Source organism: Gopherus evgoodei, chromosome 2, assembly GCF_007399415.2.
Source record: "Gopherus evgoodei ecotype Sinaloan lineage chromosome 2, rGopEvg1_v1.p, whole genome shotgun sequence".
In the NCBI taxonomy this organism is placed as follows: domain Eukaryota; kingdom Metazoa; phylum Chordata; order Testudines; family Testudinidae; genus Gopherus; species Gopherus evgoodei.
The window spans coordinates 205,955,786-205,980,201 of record NC_044323.1 but is presented as its reverse complement, the minus strand read 5'-3'; the positions used below and the strand labels follow the sequence as shown (position 1 = coordinate 205,980,201).

Genomic DNA, 24,416 nt, shown 5'->3' with positions numbered 1-24,416 from the left:
CTAAAGGTAAGACAGGTAGTAATGGGCTTAAATCAGTAGCAACGGAGATTTAGGTTAGATATTAGGAAAATCTTTCTAACTATAAGCATGGTTAAGCTCTGGAAGAAGCTTCCATGGGGTGGTTGTGGAATCCCCAACAATGGAGGTTTTAAAGAACTGGTTGGACCAACACCTCTCAGGAATGGTCTCACTTTACTTGGTCCTGACTCGGTGCAGGGGGCTGGGCTGGACTGGACACCTCAAGGTCCCTTCCAACCCTACATTTTTATAACTCTATTGCCAAATTTTTGCAAGCTGGAAGAGCTATCAGTCCTGCATTATAAGTTCCTTTCTTGTCCCAGCACCTTCTCTCTTTTCATTTTTATTTTATTTTTTTTAAACTCTACTAAAAACTATATTAAATGTACATGCAAGCTGTGCTAGCCCTCAAAATTCAGGAAAAGCCCAAGCTGAGGATATGCAGGCAACCTCAACTCTACCCCCATATGCACAGGCCTGATAGCATTTGATCATTTCATGATTACATACTATTTTTTAAAAAACTCACTTTACACACGTATCCAAGGTTGCAGGGGTGAAAAAAAATAAATTCTGTGGTATCATATACTTCAGACAGAACTGATGAAAGACATTTAAATACAAAATGTTCAAAGAATGAGTGATGAAAGAGAAAGTGGTTCTGTATAAATAATGTTATGTAATTGTGTAAAAATGTATTGCAATACAGTCTTTAAAAGGACAGGGTTTAGGTGCACATGCAAACTTAACTCTGTCATTTCTCAACTTTTGAGTTCTCTTAGGTAGTTTTTTTGTAAGGAAGGTGTTAGATAAGAGGGTGAGGAGAATATATATATACACCTAGAGCCATAACTCAACAACCTGAGTTTTGTACAAAAGACTTACAAGCATTTCTTCAGTGGCTTGCTGCCCAACCACACTGCAGATATCTCCAAAATTGGCTGCACATACCTGTAGACAAAATTTAAAGGTAAGTAAATTATATTCATTGATAATAACTGATTTATGATCATTACAATGCTTCATCATCTGCAAAGGTATTGTAGTAGCCCACATCCATAATTTTAATATACTTGCCATGATAAAGTCAACTTGAAATCAAGTCAGTTTAAAAAACACTGTTAGTAGTAGTTTCAGGTACTATACGTTACACCTGCCAATTTCTGTGGTTTTAAAAATCACAATTTATTATTTTTTAAAATGTTTTATCTCCCCTTCTTACACAAGAAAGAACCCTACAAAGAATGTGGGACACTAATTAGATACAAAGGAGAAAGTGAAAATTATTATATTATATTATTATATACAAAGTATTATTAAATACATACAGTAAAACTGGAAAAAAAATCAGAGAAAAATATTTTCTTCTGTAGTATCCGGTACTCCTTGGTACAAAATGGAACCAAATTATGTAGCTGCAATGTCTAAATTCCATGGAAGCATTAATTTATTTTAATACCCTGATATAAAGCCAGTGCTAACCCAATGGGAGCCTTAAGCAGCAATATTCTCCCCCTCCTGCCATGCGCACACAATACTAAACCAGGCAAGTTCTTATACTAAAAAGTGCATAGGGAGGCCCTTTGAGCTGCTCAGGGCCCTAAGCAATTGCTTAGTCTGCTTATGCCCAGTGCTGGCTCTGCCTTGATATACCCTTCGTTCCCTTCCAGAGACCTGTGGGTCAGGCAGGTGAAAGTGCATCAGTTTACGTTTGATTCATGTTTTCAAGGTTCTCTCTACACCCATAAGGGCTAGAAGCAGTGTTTTATTTTTAAATAAAAGCCAAGATTCTAGAATACAATTCTTCAGCAGTTTCCACAGCTGCTCAGTCACAGAATATGTGAGGCCCTATATCTTTCCTTTATATTTATTTTTGGTATTTCAGGTAACATCAGCAGATTAAAAAAAAAAACAAAAAAAACCCCAGACAAATGTGATTTTTAGGTTAACTATATTCCTTTAAATCTAAAGTATATAGCTGAACCAAATTAGACAGAGAAAAATTCATACCTTACGAACATGAAACATTCTGCAATCACAGCACATCTCACAAAACCTAGGAAGAATGAGTCTCTCTGTGATGTCTTTCCCCACCATGGAAGCCATTTTGCACATTATCTAATGAGAAGGAAAATACTGATTAGGAATGCCTTTACAACAGAGAAATTAATTTCACAAGCATTAAATAATGACCTTTCTGTATTATTGAAGTTGTAACTACAGTCAAGCTAAAACCTGATGCATGTGATCCTGAATTTTTCTATACTTTTAAATCTCGTATTGAAAAGTGTGTGCATTGTAGGCAGCTCAACTCATTATTTTCTTTCCCTGTATCAAACTGCAATAGGGAATGAGAGAAACTGATCTTCCAAATATAAAGCAAAAAAATCAGAGAGTTAAGTTATGGAAAAAAGTGACTACAAGCCATTCTGGAAAGTTGGTAGGAATGAACTCTTAATATTAATGCAGCTATCTCACAATACTGTGTATTGAACAGTACAGAAACAGCAAACAGATTAGTCTTAAAACAGTCAAATTCAGGGACTTCATTTCTCACGTCCACTTATTAAAACACTTCCACACTTAAAAGCAATTTTCTGACATTTTAAACCAAAGTGCTTGATTTCTAATTCTTTAAGTTTAACAGAATAAATAATATAAAGTTTAGTATAATAAAATGATTCCCACAGCCCTCAAAATATTCCATATTTAGAGAGATTTCTAAAATTCTCTTTATTGCTCATTTGTAATGCCCTATGTGTAAGGTACTGAAAAAAGTGAGTCATGGAGCGATTAGCCCAAAGAAAGTGACAATTTCCCCTTCTAATTGTTCTTTCACTCTCTCTAATTTTTACCAAAGTTTTGTTAAGAAAATATGGAGGTAACTGAATATAATACTGTTGTAAGCTGTGAGATCACTTTTGATGAAATAAACTTTCCTTCAAAATCAATTTCCGATAATTTTCAAGTATACATTTCTATAATTGGTGATGCCTGAGATGTGTTTTTTCAGTGCCAATTTAGATTTATCAAAGCTTCCATACCTTCATAACAATGAAAATGGACAGTGTGAAGCAACTCAGTTATAAATTTTATTCCACCTCATGTATGCTTATTTTTAGACTCCTTGAGGAAGGTACTGTCATTTATTGTATATCTGTATGGTGCCTAATACATTAGCACCCAATCTGGTTGCTGTCTTTAGGCACAAGCCACAATTTTAAATAAAATAAATAATAGTATTTAATAAATATTAGTGTTTTTGTTTCAAAGTGATTTGCATAGTCCCAGACAGACTGTGAAGAGCTACAAAAGGATCTCTCAAAACTGGGTGACTGGGTTACAAGATGGCCAATGAAATTCAATGTTGACAAATGCAAAGTAATGCACATTGGAAAACAATTCCAACTATACATATAAAATGATGGGGTCTAAATTAGCTGTTACCACTCAAGAAAGATCTTGGAGTCATTGTGGATAGTTCTCTGAAAACATCCACCCAATGTGCAGTGGCAGTCAAAAAAGAAAACAGAATGTTGGACATCACTAAGAAAGGGATAGAAAATATCATGTTGTCTCTATATAAATCCAAGGTACGTCTACATCTTGAATACTATGTGTAGATGTGGTCATCACATCTCAAAAAAGTTATACTGGACTTGGAAAAGGTTTGGAAAAGGGCAACAAAAAAAATTAGGTGTATGGAACAGCTACCAGATGAGGAGAGATTAATAAGACTGGGACTTTTCAGTTTGGAAAAGAAACGACAAAGGGGAGATATGACTGAGGTCTATAAAATCATGATTGGTGAGGAGAAAAGTGTTATTTACTCCTTCTCATAACACAAGAATTAGGGGTCACCAAAATAAATTAATAGGTAGCAGGTTGAAAACAAACAAAATGGATGTATTTTTTCACACAATGCACAGTCAGTCGAACTCTTTGCCAGAGGATGTTGTGAAGGCCAAGACTATAACAGGGTTCAAAAAAGAACTAGATAAGTTCATGGAGGATAACTCCATTAATGGTTAATAGCCAGGACAGGTAGGGATGGTGTCCCTAGCCTCTGTTTGCCAGAAGCTGGGAATAGGTGACAGGGGATGGATCACTTGATGATTACCGGTTCTGTTCATTCCCTCTGGGGCACCTGGCATTGGCCACTGTTGGAAGAGGGGATACTGGGCTAGATGGACCTTTGGTCTGACCCAGTATGGTCATTCTTATGTTCTTACAGTGTAAAAAGAAATTCTAGAATGAATAGAGTAGTTTACAATGCATTTGACAGAAGTTGAGGATTTTTACCACATTTGGCATTATACTATTATAAATTAACGCGTTAAAATGGTTTAGTTAAATTATTATACATGTTTTTGAAGAATAAAAATTAATCTATGAGGACTGTTTATTAAATTTTTACCGGTTTAAACCACTGGAGTTGCTGAATTTAGTCCATTCATTACTCCAAATTCCATCTGAAAAAATTCGTTCAAGTTTGTCTGAATGAGCATTATATTCAGAGATGCTGGTGGTGATAAAAGGGAAAACAAGCCCACAAAGTAAAGGCCAACACAATTCATGTATCACGAATTCTCTACTAAAGAAAGGAACAGTACAAAAAACAATCAAGTGCCAATGGTCATAAAAGGAGGCTCCCAAAATAGAAAACACTTTCTCAGGTAATACAATTAATCTCCTGAGTTTCTTGTCCAGTTGGGTCTCTCTTCTTTTAGGGAATATACAAGTAATTTATTTCAAACATGACCAATACAGTGCAAAGAATGCTAAGGATTAATTTACTGACAGTCATTTCTCTCTGAGGCACCACAATTGTAAGTGCCTTAGAAATACTGGAGTACTTTTATTATATAATTTTTAACATTAGCCTGAATACACAGGTTAAGAAAAGAGTGTCTGTACATCTGGGTATAGTGCTTAGATTATCAAAAAAGTATAAAATCTGGTTTAAAAAAAAAAGTCAAAATACATATAGTAAGTAATCTAAAATAAATTTATTCACCTAAATTTGGGTTAACAATACAGTTTAGATATTAGAATCTAAATACTCAGATACATCACTCATGAAAAGTTGAGAGTTAGCTGTAGAAAGCAAATATATAGGAATGAGTGTACACTACAACACCAAATGTTCACTCAAACCTTAGACCTTAAAGCTCAGTTTCACTGATTTACTCACAGCCACAGCCTCTGTCTTCACATCATCATTGCTGTCTGGCACAGTCAGTTCTATAAGAACAGGGCATACTTTGGTCTCTACATCGTATCTCTCAATAAGTTCTTGCTCCAACAGAACTAGCAATGCTGCCTGACTTGTTTTTCTCACCTATCGTAGGAAAAACAAAGTGGAAACGAGTTTACATGAGGTAGTTTTTAGATATACACTGGAAGATACACCAACACACCCTCATAGCCCCTGTCAAGGTTGAGGGCACGTGTTCTTAAATTCTTCAGCAAACTATAAACACTAAAAAATAGAGAGTCATGTCCAGGAACACATATATTGTACATTATTGTAATACTACAAATACTTCAAGAATGTTCCCTCATGTTTCCCAAAAGTCAAACTTTCCCAATGCGAAATAGGCACAATCAAAGGCAGGTATGGTACACTATCAGTAAATAATTAAAGAACGAGAGCATAATTAATGCCAATCCAAAATAGTTTTATGGAACGTATGTGCCAAACACATTCCATTTTTTGAAAGGATTACAAGTTTGGTTGATAAAAGTAACTATATTGACAATGTATTTAGACATCTGTAAGGCATTTGACTTAGTCCTTTATGGCCTTCTGATAAGTAGCGTTATTCAAAAATCAAGAAGTACATAATAGTGTAAAATAGTTAACTGACAGATTTTTAAAAATAAATGTAAACAGGGAATCATCATCCAACAGACTTGTTTCTAATGGGCTGGGTGTTATTCAGTATCTTGATTAATGATCTGGAAGAAAATATAAAAATCACTGCTGATAGACTCTGCAGATGACAAAAATTGGTGGAGTGATAAATCATGCAGAAGGTTAGCTATGCAGATTGATCTGGACTGCTTGGTAAATTGGATTTACTGAACAACACAGTCAAACATATAGCTAAGGGTAGCGTAAAATCCCTCTTTACCCTGTAAAGGGTTAATTCCTCTTATCTGTAAAGGGTTAAGAAGCTCAGATAACCTGGGTGGCATCTGACCAAAAGGACCAACAAGGGGAGAAGATACTTTCTTTTATAAAGGATCAAATAGAAAACCACTTCCACTTTGCCAGATATGTGGCTCGGGTGGAATGTTTCCTACTTCCCAGAAGAACCTGTCTCACTGAGTCCGAACACTGGAGATGCAATGGGTTTACCCCTGGAGTTTCCACGCCGTAAGGTGCAGGCACTTCAGGTGGTCCTGAGGGTTACTGGTCTGGCTTAACAGTATGGTGAACCAGTGCTGGCAGGGCCACGCCGGCAGTATGAGGATCAACAAAGCCCTGTCCTAGCAGACCTTGAGGAGGGCTCTGTGTATGAGAGGGGAGGGCAGGAACGCATAGACCATGTGACTCACCCATGTGAAGTGAAAAGCGTCCGCGATGGAGCCTGGGCTGTGGTTCAGAAAGGAGCAGAACTGCTGGCATTTCCTGTTGCTCCATGTCGCAAACAGGTCTATGTGGAAAAAGGCCCACTTCTGAAAAACTGAAAGAGCGATGTCTGGTCTGAGGTTGATGTGCAGTGATAGTTCTGCCTGCGACCATTGGCCTTGAGTTCAGCTACTTTACGGCCGAAAAGGTCCAGCTTCTCAGCAACCCATGACTTTGGCACAGGAACCGGCTGACCATGCCGCTCTTCATGGTTCGCCGCATCCACCACTAATGTTCTAGACTGAGAGTACCCCTTCTGCAGCATAAAATACCTCCTTTCCACCCCTTTGGCCATGGGAGGAATGGAGGCCAGGGTCTGCCATAGCACCTTTATGGTGTTTTGCAAGGTCTTTATAAGGGGCAAGGCTACCCAAGAAGGCTGGCTCAGGTACGTCTGTCCTATTCGGGGTGGACTGTGGCACTGGTACCACATGGGGTGCTGGCCTGAGAGTTGCACCCATCTGCAAAGACTCGGGGTCCTTGTCATGTGGGGAGTCTTCAGGTGGTATGAGAGTATGGCATGGCACTGACGTGGCTGAAGGAGGAGTATGGGGCACAGACACCACGGATGCGGCCCTGGAGCCCTGCCCTTGAGCCTGATGGTAGGCCCAAGGAGTCCAAAAGGGCCACTGTACTGGCCTCTGCCACTATGAGGGCCAGGATACCATGGGCACCGGCACATCCCGTGATCTGCGGCGCCGGGACTGAGACTTGTATCAACTATATCGGGAGATTGATGACTCATTATCGGAGTCCGACAAATAGCCTGTTCCAGACGATGGAGGGGCAGAGCCCAACGGTGCAGGGAATGGTACTGCGGTGCGGCACCGTAGCATCTTTGGCTTGCCCAGTCGGTGCCACAAACTGCGCCATCGCTGGTGCCAGGCCTTGCTCCACCACCTGGACCGGTGCCGGTGCTCGCGCCTGCAGGGCCGGGGACTGTGCAGTCATGGCAATAAGATCCCACGTGGCCTCAAAAGTATCTGACGTGGAGGGAAGATCAATCTCATCTTCCAATTCCTCCTGAGTCAGAGAGTCCACAAGCACCTGATTTGATGGAGCCCCTGGCAGGGCTGGAGTCGGTGGTCCGAGAGCCAGGCTGTGACAAAGGATGCACCCCGCTGGGATCTCTGTGCTGTTTCCTTAAAGGGGACCAAAGCCTGTCCACCTTTTTCTTCTTATGTGGCACCAGGGACTGAGAGCGGTGCCACGTGCTCAAACCCGCTTTGCAAGCTGGGGAGCAGCGTCTGTGCTCCCTGGAGTAGTCTTTTTTCGGTGCCAAGGAATCCCGCAGCGATGTTGCCAGTGCAGCTTCCAGTGCCAGGTGAGGGCAAAGAGCCACCTCCATAAAAAGGAGCTTGAGGCAATAGTCCTGCTCCCTCTTCATCCTAGGTCTAAAGCTCCTAGAAATGGAGCACTTCTCCATTTGATGGCTCTCATCCCAGCATTTAAGGTGCAACGCATGCAGCTTGCCCTTGGGCATAGGCTTCCCGCAGTGTTCACAGGACTTAAATCCCTCAGATGGAGGCATATACCAGTCAGGGGAGCTAGGGAGGTGGGGGAAAACCTCCTGAAAGAGGTTAACTACAACTTTCAAGAACTATTTACAGTTAACTAGACAGTAACCACTAGGTAGACACTTGCAAAACAAGAAGACTGAAGGAAGCTCCAATGACCATCACTGGCGGTAAGAAGGAACGGAGGTGGCGGGTTGGCAGTGTCCTATATACACCGCCATGAGGGCGCCAATCCAGGGGACGCCACAGATGACCTGATGGGTGCCGACAGGGAAAAAACCTTCAGACGGTCGTGCATGCAGGACGCACACACGCCTATTAGAATGGACATGAGAAAGCACTTGAAGATGAATAAAGTAACAGGGATGTGATATTACCTCTGTATATGGCTATATGGCCTTAGTGAGACTATAACCAGAATACTGTGTCTAGTTCTAGTATTTACACATCAAAAATTACGTTGAAAAATTGGAAAGGGTTCAAAAAAGATCTACAAGAATGATTTGCGGTCTGGATAACATGCCTTATAGTGACAGACTATAAGAAACTAGACTGAGCTTCTTGAAAGAAGGTGAAGAGCTGGGTTGATCACAGTGTGCAAGTGCCTACACAGAGAAGAGATTCAGCTCTTTAATCTAACAGAAAGGGGCACAATGAAGTTCAATGATGGGAAGATGAAGCTAGACAAATTTGGACCAGAAAAAAGGCCCAAATTTTTAACAATGAGAGTAATTAACCACTGGAAGAACTTACTTAAAAACATGGTGGATGCTTCATCCTTTGAAGTCTTTATCTCTACACTAGATACTTTTCTAAAACGTATGCTAAAGCTCAAACAAAAGCTATGGGCTTCAGACAGAAATATCTGGGTGAGGTTCTACAGCTTGTTGTATGGGAAATTAAAGATGATCATTATGGTTTCTTCTGGCTTTAAAACAAGTTTTTAATTTTAATTCATAGAATTATTCTCTCTTTCTTACAAGGAATGTATAATATGTAAGCCTGTAAAAGGATAGTGTTTTGTTTTGGTAGTGGTGCTTTAGCATTACGAAAGGGAAGCCACAGATGCCCAAGACCACCTCAGAACCTATTGTAAAAAAATATCAAACTTCTTTTTCACAGAAGTTCAGACTTAGATTTATTTCTTGTTGCTCTAAACCTTATTTACTTAGTGTAAAATGTTTGCATTATCCTAGTTGAGAAAGTCTATTATCCATTCAGTTTTAGAATATAACACTCTTACCTGGTTATTCTGGTCTGCGAGGTATCTCACCACAATAGGCAATAAGTATTTGGAAAAAGCATATGGTATTGAAGGCCTGTTTTCTTGACAAAACACAGCAATATGAGGCACCTGTTCCATCAGTTCTGCTCGCACAGTTGGCTCTGTAAGAAAGAAGAAATAATATAAAATAAAATAAAAAAAAGACACTGTATCTGCAATAATATTAAACTCTTTTCACAATCCTGTTCAGGTGAAACACATCCAATGTATTTATGATAAAAACAGTTTGATAGGGTAACCTGCACCCTGGTTTGTAAAAGGGTGGTGATTTTGGTTGCATCACTGAGCCTGCTGACAATCTGGGCCCAGTTTTTTACTGCAAGGTGGCAAGAAAAAGAGAAGAAGGAAGCCCCCAAGGCCACTCACTAAGTGCAGAAGAAGCTGTTTGCTATGGCATAGAAACAGACAGATCAGGCCATGACGCAGTTCCAGGACTCAAAAGAGAGAGAACAGTTTGGGCACCAAACAAAATTTCAGCAGCTTCTACAGCCTTTGTGGGTGCGGTTAACCAAATAATAAAATCCAGACCAGAGGATTCCATGTCTGAGTGAGAGAAGCCAATTGACAGGATCCTAAGGGAACATACTGTTGAGGAGTGGGGAAAGAGCGACAAGATACTCTATAACTGGGGCAAATACCTACTGTATACATCTCTACCCTGATATAACGTGCCCTCAGGAGCCAAAAAAAAATCTTACTGCGTTATAGATGAAACCACGTTATGCTGAACTTGCTTTGATCCACCGAGTGCGCAGCCTCACCACCCCCGCAGCACTGCTTTACCGCGTTATATCTGAATTTGTGTTCTATCGGGTTGCGTTATATCAAGGTAGAGGTGTATACTCGATCATAAGCCGGTTCGTTTATAAGCCAACCCCCCCAAGATGGATAAGTAAAAATGGAACATTTTTATAACCTGTTCATAAGCCGAATCTATAATTCAGGGGTCAGCAAACTTTGGCTCCTGGGCCATCAGGATAAGCTGCAGGTGGTCCAAGATGGTTTGTTTACCTTGAGCATCCACAGGCACGGAGGTAAACCAAAGTAAACAATGTGTCCCGGTGCGCCAGCTGCTTATGCTGATGGGCCACACAGCAACTTTTTTTTTTTTTTGGGGGGGGGGGGGGGGAGAAAGAGAAGCTCGGAGTCAGGAGAGTAACCCGTGACCACCTCCTACATGACCCCACTCCAGCCCGGGACCCCCACACTCTCCCCATCCCATCCTTTTCCACCTTATCTGGGGAGGGTCAGGGGAGGATGTCTCTGACCTGGCTGGAGCTGGTCTCGCACAGCCGCACCGTGCTCTGGCGCCTGGGCAGCATGGCCACTGCCACAGCCTGCTCTGGGGGGCAGGGTTGAGCAGGATGGCTGTAGCCTGCCAGCCCCGGAGCTGCAGCCGCTTTGGAGGCTGAGGGGAGAGCAGCGTGGCTAGAAGTAGAGACACTTTGGTCCCGCCTCTTCCCTTCTGTCTCTGCTGGCTGTCCTGCCTCCCCTTGCTCCCTTATTGGGGGGAGGGACTGTGTCCCACCTCTCCCTCGCTATAGAATCACAGAATATCAGGGTTGGAAGGGAACTCAGGAGGTCATCTAGTCCAACCCCCTGCTCAAAGCAGGACCAACCCCAACTAAATCATCCCAGCCAGGGCTTTGTCAAGTCTGATCTTAAAAACTTCTACGGAAGGAGAGTCCACCACCTCCCCAGGTAACCCATTAGCCATTCATAAGCCAACCCCTGTCTCTGGTGCTTCCCTTTTTTACTAAAAAAATTGGCTTATGAACAAGTATGAAAAAAAAAAACACACCAAAACCTGAAATTGCATTAGCAGAGTTTCCAAATAAATCCCACTTGCACACTCACCCCTTTAGAGCTTATATTTTCCCATTTACTCAAAGAAGAAATAGAACAGTGAGAAAAATAGATAAGCAGTATTTCCATTATTCAGAATATGCACACAGACCATAGAAGTAAATATGCAAAGAGACATTTAAAACTAAGAATGTAAAATTCCACATTTTCACTCCAATGGATGCCTAATAAGAACTTCCTCAAGTCATCAGATAGCAGTTATGATTCGCTGGTACACAGTGGCATCAAAATTGCATGCCAGCTAACAACAATTCTGATCACAACATGTACTGCTAGCAATATAAAATAAATGCCAAAGCACAGCAGAGTAAGTCATAACATGCAAAAACTTGAAGGGATCCTGATTTCTTGATACCAAGCTTCTCACTTCTTTGACAATGTGACACTCTGATATACATTAACTCCTCACTTAAAGTCATCCCGATTAACATTGTTACATTGCTGATCAATTAGAGAACATGCTCATTTAAAGTTGCGCAATGCTCCCTTATAACGTTCTTTGGCAGCTGCCTGCTTTGTCCACTGCTTGCAGAAAGAGCTGCCCTTTGGAGCTAGCTGGTGGGGTCTTGGAACCAGGGTGGACCAGCAGCCCCCCTCCCCAGCTCCCTGCTCCCCTAAGTTCCATGTGTAGCAGCAGCCCAACAGGCTATCAATTGCCGGCAGTCCAGCTGTCCCTCCCCCCACTGCTATGTGCTGCTCCTGCCTTTGGAGCTGCTCCCGGGAGCTTCCTGCTTGCTGTGCAGGGGGAGGAGGAGAGGGCTGCTATTGTTAGGGTGTCCCTCTCCCCCCTGCATCTTTACCCCATCTCCACAGAGCGGGGGAGAGGGGAGGAGACACAACAGGGCTTAGGACGAAGGGAGCTTTTGCTAGCAGCAGCTACTGTCTCAACTTGCTGATCTACTTAAAAAGGCAGTATAATTTTTACACATGAAGTTTTAAACAATTTAATACTATACACAGCTATGATGACTGTGAAGCTTGGTTGAGGTGGTGAAGTTAGAGGGTGGGATATTTCCCAGGGAATGCCTTACTGCTAAATGATGAACTAGCACTCAGGTGAGCCCTCAAAGGTTAACACATTGTTGTTAATGTAGCCTCTCACAATCTACAAGGCAGCAGGAATGGAGGGGAGGGGATACAGCATAGCAGACAGAGACACACACACTTTGAGGGGTGGGGGGACACACCCTGACATTACACTCCACTTCCTCACTGCACAGCAAGCAGGAGGCTTGGGGAGCAGCTCCAAGGCAGATGCATTAACAGGTGTGTTGTAAACAAGACACGAGAAGTCATTCTTCCGCTTTACTCTGCGCTGGTTAGGCCTCAACTGGAGTATTGTGTCCAGTTCTGGACACCGCATTTCAAGAAAGATGTGGAGAAATTGGAGAGGGTCCACAGAAGAGCAACAAGAATGATTAAAGGTCTTGAGAACATGACCTATGAAGGAAGGCTGAAGGAATTGGGTTTGTTTAGTTTGGAAAAGAGAAGACTGAGAGGGGACATTATAGCAGTTTTCAGGTATCTAAAAGGGTGTCATCAGGGGGAGGGAGAAAACTTGTTCACCTTAGCCTCCAATGATAGAACAAGAAGCAATGGGCTTAAACTGCAGCAAGGGAGATTTAGGTTGGACATTAGGAAAAAGTTCCTAACTGTCAGGGTAGTTAAACACTGGAATAGATTGCCTAGGGAAGTTGTGGAATCTCCACCTCTGGAGGTATTTAAGAGTAGGTTAGATAAATGTCTATTAGGGATGGTCTAGACAGTATTTGGTCCTGCCATGAGGGCAGGGGACTGGACTCGAACTCTGGAGGTCCCTTCCAGTCCTAGAGTCTATGAGTCTATGAGAGGGGAGGAGCAGCATATGGCAGTAGGGGGAGGGACAGCTGAACTTCTGGCAATTGCTAGCCTGCTAGGCAGCTGCTGCACAGGGAACTTAGGGGAGCAGGGAGCTGCCAGTCCATCCTGGTTACAAGCTTCCACCAATGGGCTGCTCTTCCTGCAAGCAGAGGACAAAGCAGGAGGCAGCCAAACGATGTTATAAGGGAGCACTGCACAACTTTAAACGAGCATGTTCCTTAATTGATCAGCAACATAACAACGAAACAACGTTAACCGGGAGGACTTTAAGAGAGGAACTACTGTATAGTGTGAGAGTTGGAATGGGAAAGAGATATTTTACCTCCTCAAAGCAAGTGAGGCAAAAGATCTTATGCAAAGGTGACTCCTCTCCATGCTAGGCCAAAAACCAGAGCACTGTAAAGCTTCACACTTACACTGTCACTCTTGCTTCAAACATTAATTTGATTAGTAATGTCAAAATATCGTGCATGAACCCCTGCAATTCCATAATACTGGTAGGATAGGGAGGAATTGTTTTGGGGGAAGTGGACAAAACTCATATGGCGACATACTTGCCACCAAGATGACTCACTCCAGTTATTTGGGAGAGAAAGGAAATCCTGACTGGCTGTGAATTGAACATATCTCATATGAGACCCTGCTCAACAGAGCATCTAGTAGTGATCACACGATCACAGCAGCTCCTTTTGGAATTTTAATTTTTGCAACGACTAACATTTTTTCTAAAATTCTGTCAGTGTTTAATAGTTATTCATTCTATTTTTCATTTATTGTATATTTTCATAATATTTGTCATTTCTTGAATATTAATTCATTTTTTGTGGAGGAAGTAGGACACTACTTGAGTTAATCTAAATATCTTCCTATACTGGATTCACATCTCTCTGAAGATATATGGATCAAATTCAAACTGGGTATTTTGTACATCCTCAATTTTACTAGACAGTGGGACATTACTGAATCCCAATACTCCATTTGCTCAGAAAACAACCTATTTCAGACCTAACCATTGGATAAATCCACCTCTTCAGAATTTTTCAACAGCTGTAGCTGCTGTTAGAGAATAGATCTGTTACAACCATACATAATGAAAGGACAATACCTTCAAATTACGTTTAAATTAATTTTGAGGATTAAAAATCTTTGTGTAATATTCTTTCACAGGCGTATAGTCTACTATTCGTTCCTTATTGGAAATTCACACATGAACTTTTCAGGTAAAGCCTATATGGCACTAACTTTGCTCATTTTGTCGAACACATTCACAGTAAATCTTATTATATAACATACAGCAATCATCAAAACAGGAGTGGTTGTAAAAAGAAGTCCTTATTCTAAGAGGGAGGATATTATTTATATTTAGTACTGACTAATTACATGCTGCAATTAAACCTGAGTGAGCAAGACAAATTTTGCTATTTGCACTACTATATCCAGTGGTGGATAGAGCAAACCTAATGGTGCATAGTTTCTAAATTAGAAGCAATGGTTCTGAGTGGTAAAATAATAACATTTCTGCCTAGCAGTTCCATTTCTTCGTACTACACATTTAAAATTTATTTAGAAAGAATGCACAAAAGTATTTTCTGAGTTCAGTTTTTGTAAGCCACTAAGAAAGTCCCAAAATAATCAAAGTTAGTGGCTGTTCTGACTATTTACAGTGAAGACAGACAGTGCAAATGAACATTTTTGGGCTGCTTAGTTTCTCTTCATAATACATTACTAAGCACTTGTATAAGAGAAACATATAATGTCTTTAAAAGAAGATTCTCTGGACACACGTACAAGATATATAAGTACAAATTGAAAAACTATACAATCAAACAAATGTCTAAAAATAAGACGCTAAAATTCCTTTCAATGCATTAAATCTGAACTTTTATCAGAACTGACTTAATGAACATTACCAGATTAAAAAAAAAGCTTAGATTCCAGTTTACTGACTGAGTGCACATTTTTGGCAGTACAAACAATGTCAGTGAGCCAAGCAGCCATTAAGAAGGAGGAGGAGAAACTGAGCAGCCAAAGAGACTATCCATTTCAACAAATTATGTTAAAAACAAAAATGTTTAAATAACTTAAAATTTATAATTAAAAAATTCCATATATGTAAATTATAAAGTTTAGAGAGTAGCATTATAGGTCACAGCTGATAGAACCAGCTACTATTGATGTTGTCTGATACTTCTCCATAAGACGACCCAGTTTTTCAGTTGCTTGTAAAACTTTGCCAAACTCTTTGAGATAAAATTATACACTTCGGGTGCCTGCCTCAGGGTGAATACTTTTGGAAAATTTTAGCCAAAACTGTTCAACTGTTTCCAAGAAAAAGTTTGGGGAAAATACATTGTTAGTACCCACTTTAAAAATTCTGGCCCCTCTTCTTTGAAAAGTTCTTGCTTCCCCATGCTTCGGGGCAGGGACTTCACATTTGGCAGGGGAGGGGCCTTTGTATCAGTGGTGTGCCTTTTGCCATCCCTGTGAAAATCCATGCTAAATTATGAGCCTTCAGGAAATCTCAGTTTGCACATGCTCAGTACAGATATCTGAGATTTTTAGCTGCTAAAAATCAAAGATTACATGTTCACTAAGTATGCTCAGTGCCTCTCATAGCTCCTAGCACTGACCAGACTGTGACTGAACATGTTCCAGCGTACTGCCAATCAGATCGTGCTTGCACAATCCCCACAGAGCAACTGATCATGCTCCGGGCCCAGGACTACAGGGGAGTCCTAACACTTTCCCTATAATAGCTACTCTGAGTCAGAATGGAGCCAGCCACTGGAACTCAGAGCAGGGAGCCTGTTCTTCCTGTGCTCTTAATGTCCACCCTACTGGCACCCATGCAGCATGGAAGACGCTGATTCAAATGCAGGACAAAAGCCAGAACAGTAGGAAGGAAAGGGGCTAAAACAGGACAAGGAGTCTGCTGAAATTGGGACTCAGGAGGTGGGTGGAGGAAAACTGTGACTAGGAGTTGGAAGGGTGGGATTGGCTGGTCAAGGAGACTCGCAGCTGGGTGCAGGAGGGGAGGCTAGGACTGGAAGCTGGTGATGGAAATGAGAGATGACGATTGGGAGTGGGAGACAGACACTGAGATTTGGATGAAAAGCTTGTGTGGAGATAAGGAGGGAGGATTGGGACTGGATGGATGAAGAGAATTGGAACAGGAACCAGTTTTTTGGGGAAAGGTGGGGAAGGACTGTGGAGATGGAGTAGTTGGTGTTTTTTTTTCCATAGGACCACTGCCTCATTCAGTGCACATGAAGGTCCTGCTCTGGAGAAGAATCAGAGCTGTCTAGTACAGAAGACTTGTCTGCTGGATCCATGCCTTGTTTGTTGCAGAAGACGGAAAGTGTGTAGTGAATACAGAAGATTGCAGGCAGAGAAAATATGATCTCATGGTTAAGGCAGTTGAATGACATCTTGGGGAACTGGATTCTATCCTGACTCTGCTACAGAATTTCTATGTGATGCTATGCAAGTCACTTAAACCAAAAATATTCACAGCTTGCCACTAACTGAGTGTTCTTCATTTTGTGGGTGCCTCACACAAGATCTGCAGAATTGAATAGCACTCACAGCTGCAACTGAAGTCAATGGGAACTACGTTTTCAATATATAAAGTGCTAAATAATGCTAATTATTCTGAAAAACGTGGTCCTATTGGCCACCAAAAATGTTTGGATACTTAATCTCTTCATGCCTCAGCACACCATTCTGTAAAATGGGACTTGATACCATGCCCTAGCCTCACCAGGGTATTGTGAAAATAAGTTCATAATATCTGTGAAGCACTCAGAGATTATAGTTATAAGAGCCATAGATAAACGCACGATGAAACTAAAAATTCTGTATTCAGAGCAGGGTTTTGATAGCCACACACTGAAAAAGCAAAATACTGAAAATCTTGTAATTAAGTTAGCATCACTTTATTTTGTGCTCTGAATGAGGCAAGGATTCTGTAGAAACTATAGTATGTGATCATGTAATTAAACACTATATCAAGATGTCCATGCACAAGGAGGACAAAATAAGGTTGCTCGGCAGTCTTAATTCTGGCATTTCCTAATTTCAGAGAGCTTGACTTTCCAACCTTAATAATGCTCTTTTAATGTAGTTTTTCATGTAATTAAATTATACATTTAACAGCATAGTTAATAATTCAATATATATTAGATATGCAATACTACTGCTGCTATGCGAGAACCTTAAACTTTTAAGTTCCCTGACATTTGTGTTTAAGGTCTCAATTCTGCAAAGCACTAAAGCACATGTTTAAGTGCCTTGCTGAAAAGGGACCTAGATCCACAGTCTCAATCTTAAATTAGTACAGACTTTTGCATTATAATTCCTAAAAATGTACTAAAAACTAATGCCAAAGATGAACAGAGAAAAATATCCAACCCTCCCTCATTCTCTCCACTTTCATTTCTCCACCTCTTTCTCCTACTTAGCTTTGCCCTATGGCAGCCTAAAGATAGATTTCTTTATATCAGAGTAAACTGCAATCACTATTATTAATTCTATAAAATACAAACTGTAACCAAACAGAAACAAATGGTTTAATCATCATCCCAAATTACAGATTATGGAGGCACTGGTTAAGGTTATTACTCAGTTAGACTGTAAGGTCTTCAGGACAAGAACCATATCTGTGTTTTATGTTTGCATAGGGCTTATTTCAAAGGGCCCAGGCCTCTATGTGCTAACACAATACAAATAAATAATAAAGTTGGGTTGAGATTTTTACTTCTGTCAGGATTAAAAATGTCTACTTCAAACTTTAATTATTGCATTTAGACTCCAAACACCACAATAAATCTTCAGAGGATGATTACATTTTTCATAACATTTGTTTGGAAAAATAATTTTCTATCTTTGTCGGGGGGAACATTTTAAAATGCTACCTTTTTCAATTCTGCCACCTGAAAGTATATCTTTGTGTCCTCTTATAGCAAATTACCACAGACAACTTTGTAACATCTCAAACATATACTTTCTCCTAATATCTCGTAGACTGGGTACTTTTCAAGCTTTACACTTAAGTCTTTTGTATTTATTTTTCTCATTTATCAAAATTCAATTTAGCCCAACCAAGCTCTCATGTGTTCTGCAGCTTTTTAGTCACGGAACCGTACTCCAGAATTTAAGGTTTTTTTTGTTTTTAAGTTGTTCCTAATTTTCCTGGATGTGAACTTGAAAAGATGATTCAAGTGCAAACTGATACATTTTTGTCCTCCCTAGTAACTGCCTGCTACAATTACAGTAGAACCTCAGAGTTACAAACAGACCAGTCAACCACACACCTCATTTGGAACTGCAAGTATGCAATCAGGTAGCAGAGACCCCCCGCTCCCCCTCCCCACAAAAAAAGGCAAATACAATACAATACTAAGTTAAATGTAAATACTAAAAAAATAAAGGGAAAGCAGCATTTTTCTTCTGCATACTAAAGTTTCAAAGTTGTATTAAGTCAATGTTCAACTGTAAACTTTTGAAAGAACAACCATAACATTTTGTTCAGAGATACAAACATTTCAGTTATGAACAACCTCTATTCCAGAGGTGTTTGTAAATCTGAGCTTCTACTGTACTCTGCAAAGTGTGAATTGCCCCAATCATCTCAATGAGTTGGAAATGTTGACACTGCAATATCCTGGGAACTACACTACACTGCATAGAACACTGTAATTCTCATTTTTAAATCTGAATTAACTATTTCGCCACTGATCATTTTAAACAGAAACATTAATCTAAAGTGCTTCTCTCAAAATCCAGAAGTGACTTTCATATCTCCTCATGTGCCAAAAGCCTCAATTGGTCCCCCCATACTGAGCAGTCAAAAAGCTCCAGTGTTCCCTGACAACGTATCAACGTATAAATCAATGCACATGCTCAGTGACCTGATACTTGTTCACACAGACTTTAACATTACACATGCCAACAGGAAACATATCTTAACCTAGCTTAGGTTTAGGTTCCGACTGCACTGTGGTTTATGAGACACTGGACGTGTGCACTGTGGTTGTTGGTATGTTGCACGGAAAGGGAGTTTCAGAGCTGAGGAGTCTTAAGGTTTGTCTACCAAGGGGAAACTGACTGGCATAGCTATTCTAGAATAACTCCCCATGTGGATGTTATTGCCAAAAAAACACTAACTTTATTCTGGAATAGTGTCCACATGAAGAGCTTTTTCACATTAGCTTATTCCACAATAACTATACCAGTCAATTTCTCCCATGTAGGTAGATGAAGCCTGAGTGTATTTGGTTATCATGAGGTTTGGGTGGTAATAATGTTTCAGAACTGAAGTTCGTGTAGGTGTTAATGCTGCCACAATTGGTGATTTTCTTCATCTCTGGTGAATGTGTTGAAGAAACTCATTTGAAAACCCTTAACTCTACGTAATTAAGTTTTTTGCACAGGATATATTTATTGCTTTGCATGAAAGCTTCTGTTCTTAATTAGATGCCACCTTCTGACAAAACACACATCAAACAATACTGGTTTATGTGTGTTATGTATTAGAAGGCTGGCTATGCAGTGTGGGGAGAAAGATGACCTCTCTTGAAAGTACCTTTCCCAGCACAACCACCACCTGTGTATTGAGCTTCACATTAAGATGCATAAAATTTCCAGCACTGAGAATCACAATGGTGACTTGTCAAGACCCTGAGGGCAAAATCTAATTTGCATATATATTTATATAGTTTACACAAACTGTGTCAGTTTGTATGGTCTCAGGATACAGTTAGAATAATTTAAACAGTAATACATTTAACCAAATCTTAAAGCTTTATTCCTTTATCTCCTTCAATCTGGTATACACTCTCTTTCATATACCATTTTCCTCCTCTTTCTTTCTGTTACTCTCTCTCCTCTTCTTTCCAATTCTCTCCTACTATACTTCTTAATCCCCACCCTGCCTCTTAATCTGTCACTCACTTCCCCCTCCCTTTCATCTGTCCTTCTATCCAACACAGACTTTGCTAGGGCTGTGTTCAACAAAAAAAACTGGACTAGGTGAAAGTCTATCACAGTCTGAAGACAGAGCTTGCTCCTCTCTTTTCAGGAGTATCATAAGAACGGCCATACCGGGTCAGACCAAAGATCCATCTAGCCCAGTAGCTGTCTACCAACAGTGGCCAATCCCAGGTGCCCCAGAGGGAGTGAAGCTAACAGGCAATGATCAAGTGATCTCTGTCCTGCCATCCATCTCCATCCTTGGACAAACAGAGGCTAGGGACACCATTCTTTACCCTTCCTGGCTAATAGCCATTTATGGACTTAGCCACCATGAATTTATCCAGTTCCCTTTTAAACACTGTTATAGTCCCAGCCTTCACAACCTCCTCAGGTAAGGAGTTCCACAAGTTGACTGTGCGCTGTGTGAAGAAGAACTTCCTTTTATTTGTTTTAAACCTGCTACCTATTAATTTCATTTGGTGACCCCTAGTTCTTGTATTATGGGAATAAGTAAATAACTTTTCCTTATCCACTTTCTCTACATCACTCATGATTTTATGTACCTCTATCATATCCCCCCTTAGTCTCCTCTTTTCCAAACTGAAGAGGCCTAGCCTCTTTAATCTTTCCTCATATGGGACCCTCTCCAAACCCCTAATCATTTTAGTTGCCCTTTTCTGAACCTTTTCTAGTGCTAGAATATCTTTTTTGAGGTGAGGAGACCACATCTGTATGCAGTATTCGAGATGTGGGCGTACCATGGATTTATATAAAGGCAGTAAGATATTCTCTGTCTTATTCTCTATCCCCTTTTTAATGATTCCTAATATCCTGTTCGCTTTTTTGACTGCCTCTGTGCACTGCGTGGACATCTTCAGAGAACTATCCACGATGACACCAAGATCTTTTTCCTGACTCGTTGTAGCTAAATTGGCCCCCATCATATTGTATGTATAGTTGGGGTTATTTTTTCCAATGTGCATTACTTTACATTTATCCACATTAAATTTCATTTGCCATTTTGTTGCCCAATCACTTAGTTTTGTGAGATCTTTTTGAAGTTCTTCACAACCTGCTTTGGTCTTAACTATCTTGAGTAGTTTAGTATCATTGGCAAACTTTGCCACCTCACTATTTACCCCTTTCTCCAGATCATTTATGAATAAATTGAATAGGATTGATCTTAAGTCTGACCCCTGGGGAACACCACTAGTTACCCCTCCCCATTCTGAGAATTTACCATTAATTCCTACCCTTTGTTCCCTGTCTTTTAACCAGTTCTCAATCCATGAAAGGACTTTCCCTTTTATCCCATGACAGCTTAATTTACCTAAGAGCCTTTGGTGAGGGACCTTGTCAAAGGCTTTCTGGAAATCTAAGTACACTATGTCCACTGGATCCCCCTTGTCCACATGTTTGTTGACCCCTTCAAAGAACTCTAATAGATTAGTAAGACACGATTTCCCTATACAGGAACCATGTTGACTATTGCTCAACAGTTTATGTTTTTCTATGTGTCTGACAATTTTATTCTTAACTATTGTTTCGACTAATTTGCCCAGTACCGACGTTAGACTTACCGGTCTGTAACTGCCGAGACCGCCTCTAGAGCCTTTTTTAAATATTGGCGTTACATTAGCTAACTTCCAGTCATTGGGTACCGAAGCCAATTTAAAGGACAGGTTACAAACCTTAGTTAACAGTTCCACAACGTCACATCTGAGTTCTTTCAGAACTCTTGGGTGAATGCCATGTGGTCCCGGTGACTTGTTAATGTTGACTTTACCAATTAATTCCAAAACCTCCTCTAGTGACACTTCAATCTGTGACAGTTCCTCAGATCAGTCACCTACAAAAGCCGGCTCAGGTTTGGGAATCTCCCTAACATCCTCAGCCGTGAAGACTGAAGCAAAGAACCCATTTAGTTTCTCCGCAATGACTTTATCATCTTTAAGCGCTCCTTTTGTATTTTGATCGTCAAGGGGCCCCACTGGTTGTTCAGCAGCTTCCTGCTTCTGATGTACTTAAAAAACATTTTGCTATTACCTTTTTGGCTAGCCATTCTTCAAACTCCTCTTTGGCTTTTCTTATTACTCTCTTGCACTTAAGCTGGCAGTGTTTGTGCTTTCTATTTGCCTCACTAGGATTTGACTTCCACTTTTAAAAGGAAGTCTTTTTCTCTCTCACTGCTTCTTTTACATGGTTGTTAAGCCACGGTAGCTCTTTTTTAGTCCTTTTACTGTGTTTCTTAATTTGGGGTATACATTGAAGTTGGGCCTCTATTATGGTGTCTTTAAAGAGGGACCATGCAACTTGCAGGGATTTCACTTTAGTCATTGTACCTTTTAACTTCTGTTTAACTAGCCCCCTCATTTTTGTATAGTTCTCTCTTTTGAAATTAAATGCCACAGTGTTGGGCTGTTGAGGTGTTCTTCCCCCCACAGGGATGTTGAATGCTATTGTATTATGGTCACTATTTCCAAGGGGCTCTGCTATAGTTACCTCTTGGACCAGCTCCTGCGCTCCACTCAGGATTAAATCTAGAGTTGTGGGTTCCCATACCAGCTGCTCCATGAAGCAGTCATTTAAAGTAAAGTATCGAGCAATTTTATCTCTGCACTTCGTCCTGAAGTGAAATGTTCCCAGTCAATATGGGGATAATTGAAATCCCCCACCATTATTGGGTTCTTAATTTTGATAGCATCTCTAATTTCCCTTAGCATTTCATCATCACTATTACTGTCCTGGTCAGGCGGTCAAAAATAGATCCCTAATGTTATATTTTTATTATAGCATGAAATTTCTATCCATAGCGATTCTATGGAATATGTGGATTTGCTTAAGATTTTTACTTCATTTGAATCTACATTTTCTTTCACATATAGTGCCACTCCTCCCCCTGCACGACCTGTTCTGCCCTTCTGATATATTTTGTACCCCGGAATGATTGTGTCCCATTGATTGTCCTCAGTCCACCAGGTTTCTGTGATGCCTATTATATCAATATCCTCCTTTATCACAAGGCTCTCTAGTTCACCCATCTTATTATTTAGACTTCTAGCATTTGTGTACAAGCACTTTAAAAACCTGTCCCTGTTTATTTGCCTGCCCTTATCTGATGTGCTAGATTCTTTTTTATGTGACTGTTTATCATCTGATCCGGCCCTTACATTATCCTCTTCCGTCCTCTGTTCCTGACTATAACCCATGGACACAAACAAGCTCCTTCAGGCTGTCAGATGTGATGCTTTGCTTTTTCCATATGCCTTGCTAACCAAACAAGAGTGGACCAAACTAGGGATTAGCAATTCAAGGAGAGAATTTTTGCTAGTAACTGCCAAGTGAGAAGGACTTTTGGCAGGGGGAGGAGACGTTGAAGCAATTAGCAGATGAAGAGGACCTTCTGACAAGTTGAAGATGGAGTGGAAGAATGTGGAACTGCTGGCAGCTGGGGGATGGGGACACATAAGCACTTCAGTTATTCCAAAATCTTCGGGACAATGTCAGCTGCAGACTAAAAAACATTACTAAGCTGTCAGCAGGCTATGAGCCAGTATCTCAAAATGTTACTTAAAGTTGGCTTTTCAACATTACTTTTGACATCCGTACATGTTTTCAGAACTATTCACTGTCATCCCATAAATCTGCTGAAGAAAAAACTCTGGCAGTCATTTCTTAGTATAGCAATAATATGCACAGTGTGCACATATCCTGGAAACATGGCAGACAAGTTATTTATATTAGGCTTACCATATGTTACTTGATTAATCATGGTTAAAATATATTTTTCATTTAAATTGATTACAGCCTCATAATTAGTCTCACGATAAACTTAACATTTTCCAAAAACTTATCCAGAAAGTTGTTTCTGAGACAGATGTATGTAGAAAACTAACTAGTCTGTCATTCTGGTGACTGTGTTCTAACAATCTCTATGTTTGGTGAAATATATAATATTTTTCCAGCAGGAGACTTTCTTCTCCAACCCTGCCATTTTCCCCAATAGCCCTTTAAAAAGTTTTTTTTATTACATTAGTAGTTTTTATAGTACCCTAAATACACATGGTATTTTCCAAAAATAGATGATGATACAGTCCCTGTCTCAAGACGTTACAAATGAAGAGGGCCCAGTGCTACAGGCACTCTGCAAAATTCACAACTTCAATGGGAATTGAAACGTTAACTTCAAAAGGGAGTTAATGGCACTCCATGCACACAAGACCTGAAGCATCAAGCTGCATGTTTGCTAAACAAAACATAA

At 40.4% G+C, this 24,416-nt stretch overlaps 1 protein-coding gene across 6 annotated transcripts in view; it reads right to left on the bottom strand.

Annotated features, from left to right (window-relative positions):
* The window catches only part of PPP4R1 (protein phosphatase 4 regulatory subunit 1), an 88,954-nt gene that overhangs the window by 26,310 nt on the left and 38,228 nt on the right, over window positions 1–24,416 (bottom strand). For all 6 annotated transcript variants that reach the window (XM_030552753.1, XM_030552755.1, XM_030552759.1 and 3 more), the window contains 4 exons: window positions 9,416–9,558; window positions 5,213–5,359; window positions 2,029–2,136; window positions 904–969 (listed from right to left, as the gene is read on the bottom strand). In XM_030552753.1, the coding sequence (XP_030408613.1) occupies window positions 904–969; window positions 2,029–2,136; window positions 5,213–5,359; window positions 9,416–9,558 (464 nt within the window). The remainder of the gene's footprint in view (window positions 1–903; window positions 970–2,028; window positions 2,137–5,212; window positions 5,360–9,415; window positions 9,559–24,416) is intronic.